The 7,536-nt window shown below is 44.4% G+C and overlaps 1 protein-coding gene across 1 annotated transcript in view; it reads right to left on the reverse strand.

Annotated features, from left to right (window-relative positions):
- Positions 1-3,315, reverse strand: part of RTN1 (reticulon 1) — a gene marked incomplete at both ends in the record, with an annotated part of 125,059 nt that extends 121,744 nt beyond the window's left edge. Inside the window, one exon of the mRNA XM_082485906.1 lies at positions 3,126-3,315. Within this exon, the coding sequence (XP_082342032.1) occupies positions 3,126-3,315 (190 nt within the window). The remainder of the gene's footprint in view (positions 1-3,125) is intronic.
- Between the last annotated feature and the right edge of the window lie 4,221 nt (positions 3,316-7,536).

A 7,536-nucleotide genomic window follows, 5' to 3' on the forward strand; every position in this document is an offset into this window, starting at 1 on the left:
CTGAACCAAATTCATCTTTGGGAAGAAGAAAAACTCTCCATTTGAGGGACAGAAACATTTTCAGCAAAACCCAGGGGCCAAGTATAAAAGCAAGAGAAATTGCTTTGTCTCTTTCCAGAAGCTACTCGAGTCAATCTTCATTGAAGCTCTGCAGGAGGAGAAGCAGATGTGGGATCTGCAGCTCCTTATTGCCCTGACTTTGCCTGAGAAATCTCTGAGCTTTCTACTCCTCGTGGGAATTTTTTTCTTCAGTCCAAATCATTGCCGATTTTGGTTGATCTGAAGAATGGGGAGTGAAATCCATTGCTTTTCATCATTCAGAAACCACTCACAAGGTTTTGACGCAAGGCCAGTTTGGCTCAAAGCCGGGCCCACAGCCAGCTTGAAAGTATTCCTGAACCTTTCAACAATCCCTGGCTGGTTTTCAAACTTAAAACAAAAGCCAAGTTCAGGGAAAGTTTGCAAATTTTTAGGTTGTATAAGAAAACTTCTGTACAACTTGAGATAAATTCCCACCATTTATTTTCAGTTATTTTCATGCTGGGAAAATCTCTCAATCTCCAAACCCTGCTCTTGCCTCAAAGAGCTGAACCATGTCTTTCACAAAAAGGGCTGGTCTGAGAGGTGTGGATGAAGATACAGGATGTGTCGGTAAACTACCGGGAAAACATACCATCCAGTTCACTCTTGTTTGGATGCATTGTTCCTTGTCTAAAGTGTCCCCAGGTGCCCCACTGTATAGGGAGTGTTGTAAGTTTATGGCAGTTTTTGGCAGTGTTTTAGTTGCTGAATCTAGGTATATCCTGCTGGGTCCATTCCTACAGCTTAGGAACACACAGAAATCCCCCTCTCAGCAGGAGAATTAAAGAGTTTTCTGAAATACTTTACAGTTTTAGATATTCAGCAATATGACAGACCTCTTATTCAGCAACTTAAGAATATTAAGTCACACACAGAGAACAGGGAAATTATTTACTTCCCCCAGTGAAGGGAGCGGGAGCTGTAGCTGTCTAGGTAGCGTGGAACAGAAATACAGGTGCTGCAGCCACAAAAAGAAAAGGAAACTGCATGTGCGCAACTGTACTGGTTGGGATGTTGGTCTGTCTGCCATGGTCAGCTAGACACACAGAGTCACGTAACAATTACTTTATTAAACAGGGATAACAAAATGGGAAATGTTTAAAAAACATTACTACTCTTATGTTATTGCTAATTTGACATTCTGTCAATCCACAGCTAACAAACACCAAAAAATGCTCTGTATTGCTCACTTTATCTCCACCTTGCCAGTTTGACACTTGCAAACAAACATGTCTAAAGCCCCTTTGCAGAGGATTCCAAAAGCCAAAAAGTATTTTAATTGCTTCTCTTTTTCCTTTTCTTTCATTCTCTTTTTCTTTTTCTCTTTCTTTTTCTCTTTCTCTTTCTTTTTCTCTGTCTTTCTATTCCGTATTCTATAAGCCGGTATCTACAGATCAGGTTAAGCCTGAAGAAGCTTTCGTTAAATGTAAGCAGCATCAGTCATTCAACTTAATGGGGATTTACACAATTTAAGAGACCAACCCTCTTTGTTCTGTATGCTAAGATTCAGCATGGCCATATTTTTATCCATCACTGAACAACAAAATCTCACAAGATCTTTTCCTCCTTTTTCATGTCATTATACTGTTGAGGCAACCCTACCTGGAGACCCAAATCCTGTCCCTCTTCACACACACACCCCCTGCACCTAGAACAGTCTTACATTACAAGCCATCTGCCTCCCTCTCCAGTAAAAAGTCACGTTTCACAACCTACCACTCAGATCAGCGAATGAGCAGCACATCAGCAGATTAGCTGCCTGCCCAAAGCTACAAAACAGCAAAACATTTCCCACATCAGCCAATGGGCGTTTTACTACTGAACTCAGTAGCATCAAGCAGATAGAAAAGCACCAGGGAAACATCCATGTTGAAAGCATACACATGCACAGATGCACACTCAGACACTGAAAAAAAACATGCAGATGGGTATAAATGAATAATACACGTAGTCACGCAGACTATGTTTCTGGCCAGCTACTCTTTGTGCTGATTGACTGGAAGGGATTAGAAAGGACTCAGCCCAAAAACGCAGCTCCTAATGCTCCTGCAGCTATTGCATAACAGAGATAGATTCCTGTCCCAAACCCTGACCCTCAACTTACTCAAGACAAGTTTAATGCTGTCAGGCTGCATAATGGAAAACCTCTACTTCCCAGTGAAGAGGAATCTAGATGGGATCCACCAGCTTCCACAGGGCTGGGTTATTCGGTTATTTGGGTTCTCTGATGGGCAGCAATTGGAAAGAAAGTAGGGAAGTGTCACCAAGAAGGAAACAGAGTCATTTTTCCCCAAACATTTCTACCACGAGCTACTGGAAGCTGAAACCTGGGGTTCATTAATAGATATACACCTGCTATCAATACAACCACTAAAGAAAGGAACCCTAAGCCAAGGGAAATCAAATACAGCCCAAAAGTAAACTGAAAATCAATGAACCTGCAGACCCTAGCTAAACTAAAGGCACCTTAAGTCAAATACACCTAGAAAAGCAAAAGGAGGAAAACACAGCAAACAAAAAGTCCACAACTAAATGGACATGTTGCAAAAGCATGCAGAAAATATACAAAAACTTCAGAATAGGCACTCCAGTAAAAGGTAGATGTTGAAATAACATAAGGGAGCATGCAGGAATTCCAGGTGCACACAGAATAGCTGAAGCAACTCCTTTGAGATCTGTGACTCCAGATGTATACAGGCATAAAACAAATGAGGACAGAGCCCCATCAAGTCAGGTGAAATCAAATGCCCTCCAACATTTGACTGAAATCTGGATATCCTGTGCCTAGCAAACTGCAAAGAGCTTTGGGGAACTTGGCTGGGGTCTGTGTCACCCTCCCCCACATCAGCAAAAATTATTATTTGCAAAGGCCGCAATTGCTTGTTATTTTCTGTTTTCCTATATGCGCTCACTAACTCGTTAGTAATGTTTCCAAGCAGCCAGGCTGGGAGAAGAACTGGAGAAGGGACGGGGACAAGACAACCAGGAAATGCTGCTGCCAGGGCCCCTTTGTTGAGCATCCCTGGGTACCCCTCGCCTTTTACCTGGGGATGCAGTCGCCATGGCAACGGGCGGGTGTTCCCTGGCGGAGCCGAAAACCAGCTGTTCCCGCTGCTGAGCCCCATCTCCATCCCGCAGTGGAGCCCCAGCTGCATACTGGTCCACCCCATCCGCAGCCCAGTGCACCCCAGTGCCCGCCAGCAGCAGGTCCTGGGGGTCCGGTGGGGCTGACATGCTGCCTGCAAGGCGGCCGCTGGTCTCCTGCTCTCAGGCTGCAGCGGGAGTCACCAAAAAAGCTGCAGTGGCTGCCGAGGGCTGGATGGTGCTGCGGCCGCACTGGAGTCTGTCTGGCTGCAGGGACTCGGAGCCGCTGCTGCTGCTGTTGCTGTATCTCCACTAGCGCTTATTACGCAGGTGAAAATGGCTTGTTAGTTGGAGCCTTCCAGCCCTTGCGTCACCCTGTGGCTGGCATATCACAGGGCAGGAATCTGCCAGCCTGGCTGCTGCTCTCCCCCGTTTAACTGCTTCAGCAGGGTAGGCATCGGCTTGTGTGGATAAGCAAAGAAATGCCCCCTTCCAGGCAGGCACACGCCTCCCTCTCCACTCCTGCGGTCCCCGACACAGTGCGCATCCCCCTCCTCTGCATCCCCTCCTCTCTCTAGAGCATCCCACAGAGCACCGCAGCCAGGCACAGCAACGCGCCTGCCCTGGGAACGCCTCTGGTTTCTCCTGCACTTCCAGACTTGGTGGAGAGGGGAAAGACAGCCCATGGCGAAGCGCATCCGAAAAGCTCCCCATTCCCCCCTCTCTCCATCAGCTCCCCGACACAGCAGAATAAGCCACACTGTGCCTGAGCACCTGGGTTTGTTTCCCCAGTTGGTTCCTTTCTGTTTATAGCCATGCCACAGAGATGATCACAGCTTATTGCATCTAAATGGCACTTGTCAAAATCAACTCACAGCAGGTGTCTGTGTGCCTTTTTTTTTTTTCTTTCCTTTTTTTGGTGTGCCATTGTATTTGCTTGCTTACGGAGGCGGTGTGAACTCTCAGGGATCCTTGCTGTTACTGAGAGCAGCAGTGGCGTGACATAGCAAAGGTGAAAGTACAGGGAGGGATTGGGATACTTCCCAGGTGTGCTGGGAACCAGTGTCCTTGCCATCCTTTCACAGATGAGGTAACAGAGTCAGGTAAATGGTATGGGACCATTCCTGCATTGCACAGAGCTTCAGCACTGACAGGTCAGAGTAAGGGATTTACTGTCTTGCAGGAGGATCTCTCTCTTGCGATGTGACAAGTCAAGCTACAAAGTGGAGAGTAATTGCCCCAGCCAAGAGACTTCATCCCCATTTGGCTCTTTTCCTGTTGCAGGCAACAGATCTCCACCTGTGATCTTTATGTCACAGCATCCCTAGCCATGCTTCAAACTCTCTCCAGCTCCAGCATGCTTATGCTTGGGTTTGAAAACTTAACATATTTCTACTGTCTCCAGGCCAGGGAGGAGGAAATTCAGGATAAGCCCACAGTGCAAGATGAAGAGCCTCAGAAGTAGTCTCCAGCATTTCCATTTGTGTTATCTTCCTGGGCAATCACCAACCTTATCCTCACTCCAGTCCAGGACCGATTTCTGGGAGCCATCCTGCTGCTGCCTGAGTCCATGCTGTTCAGTCCCAGCTCCCCATGGCCTTTCAAAGATGGGCTCTTCAGCACAGTGGGGTGGACCAGGGACAGGGGTGTCCTTTTGGAAGTTTGCAGCCAAAGCTGCCAGTGTGAGCAACATACTCAAGATTAGCCAAATCACACTGGAAGTGAAGTGACTGCTGTGAATTCAGATAAACTCTGCTGTCTCAAGCTCTAAGTAGCAAGGGTGATTTTAAAGAATAAGACATTATTCTGGTTGGGGTTGCATGGTACAATTCTATTGTGGAGATACTGTAGGCTAAGACCAGCAAGATTAGGCTTTAAAAAGGGAAATCACAAGACAGTTCCTATATTGTCATGAAAAAAATACTTCAGAAGTAGCTATAAACCAAGTGTACTGTCTTCTGTCTGCCCTGTAAGCTCTGATGTCTTGTGGGACAGCTTCTGCAAACATGATTCATGACATACCATCATCAACTGCACTTGTACACACAAGGTCCCATGGACTCTTGAGGCTCTGCCTGCCCTGATAGCCATACTTGAAAACTCATGGTATAGGTTGGCGAGTTAGTACTTGAGGCAGATCTCAACAAACAGTGTGCAACTAACTACCAATAACTTCTTGTTTTGAGCTCCCTAGTGCGTTTAATTACTGAAAAACAGTGACATCAAACCCACTTCTTCCTTCTCTATGCTTTGCGCCCTATTTCAAGATCAGCAATTATTATATAGGTCATTTTACCTTCAGGGTAACATATGCTCTAACACAGCATGCAAGACCATCTGGGCTAGAACAAGAAACCTACTCCAAACCACTTGGCTGAAATATGGCTGTCCAGAGGGTAAAGAATACCAAGGAATCTCTTACCACTGCTTTGTTAAAACAATTACAGAGTTAAGTGTCACAGAACATAGTCTACCAAATTCAGCTTTATTTGGGAGTTATTCCCAGGTAATCCATACTCAAAAGACACACGAAATAGACAAAAAAATATATTTTTTATGCCAGTGTCAAGTTTTTTAACTGAGGGTGCCATTATGGAAAAAGCTGCCTGAACCATGCAGGTCTGCTGAACCCCATGTTGTGAACGCTGACTCCTCTGTAATTCATACATAAAACATTTATTAATTAAGCATTATTTAACGTCTTCATGGAACAATGGTGAAAATGTTCCCCTCCAGTGTGCTCAACCTGCCTTATATGCACAGGCTCATTGGATTTTCTTTACTTGTTTATGTCAATAGGACAGTGTTTGCTGTAGTTCAGTAGCATGTGATTTTAGTCATCGTGTTTGTATTGCCAAATCCCCCACCTTAAGCTCACCTCACAAGCAAAGGAGACGAATTTACCTAATTCATGGTTCCTCCTTTGACATGTACCATTTCATGCACCATATATTTTCTGATTAGGATTCCAGCAAGATTCTGATGACTTCAAAGTTACTATTAATTATGTTAATGATATACAGTATTCAAAAATATGTCTTCCCATAGATCTTAATACATGTCCTTGTTCAGACTCCCCAGTTTTCTTTTGTGTCCATCACTCTCTGGGGCAGCCCTATGATACTATTTGCATGGGTCGGTAATGGACTGGAGGGTTCAGGAGAAGGCCTGTAAGAGCACCAAGCCCCTGACAGCTTTGCTGTGTGAGCAATATACCATCACAAAGGTCTTCTGATAATGCAGCATCATCAGAATGTGTGCACACACGCTAGGAATGATTCATTTCTACAGACCAAAAAGGTTATCGTGATCTGAGGGTTTCTGGCATGAACAGAGACAGTATTACTATAGTAAAAGACTGAGAGGAAAGAGTGTGGACCGTGTGCTCTGCTTATTGAAGAGAAATGGGGACAAGCACAGACAAATATATAAATAAAGAAAAATAGTGGCTTTTGCTTCAGGGATCCCAATTGTAGTGCAACCCAGGGCTTTATTTCACCAATACAGTCCCCAGGTGACCTGAAACAGTCTCATACAATACAATCAGCCCTGCTCATCACCACGTAACATTGTGTGGGAAACTAGAGGTCCAAGTCCAATTTGAAACCTTGGATACAAATGCTGGGCTCCCACTGACCATCACAGGTGTGGTACATACATTTCTGATAGCAAAGCTTTGGTTTACCAGGATGAATAAAAAAAACCAAAAAACAAAAAACAACAGCAACAGCAGGACAGATACTCAGAAAGCTTGATCGATCCATTTTGCAAGTTTGTACAGAAAGTTGGCACAACCTGGGCTGTCGTGTATAAGGTTAAGTCACTAGAGATTTTACAGGCTTTTTTAAGATCCCTGCAGGAAGATTGGGCTGGATGAAGTTTTAATCAAATGTGTACTTAAGAGAGGTGTGAATTTAAGTAATAGGATAAAGGAACAAAGATGATTTCCCTCTGTTTTCAATGAATTTACAAAAGCTCCCAGTAGTTTGTATTGTATTGTGCTGAAAACTGACTTGCACAAGGCTCATCTATCTCTGCTCATTGGTATTTAATTCTCTCTCTCTTCCCTTTGGACATTATAAGTCTCTGAATGTATGAAGTCTGAAAGCATATACACACAAATTGCTTCTCTTTCCATTATAGCCTTTTGTGCTCTGCGGCTGATGTATGCTGCTGGGCCAAAGTGACTTTGAACCTCGAGGGGATTTTTGGTCTCAGATGTAACATTACCGGCAAAGAGCATAGGACCTGGCAGGGTATATCAACTGATTCAGCAACAGAAAAAAATCATCTCCTCTTCCTTGAGGATTTATTCTTGAGGTCTTAGAATAAATTAACTACAATAGGAAAAAGCAAAGAAAAAAAAAAAAG

Source organism: Vanellus vanellus (assembly GCF_965231255.1).
Source record: "Vanellus vanellus genome assembly, chromosome: 6".
Taxonomy (NCBI): domain Eukaryota; kingdom Metazoa; phylum Chordata; class Aves; order Charadriiformes; family Charadriidae; genus Vanellus; species Vanellus vanellus.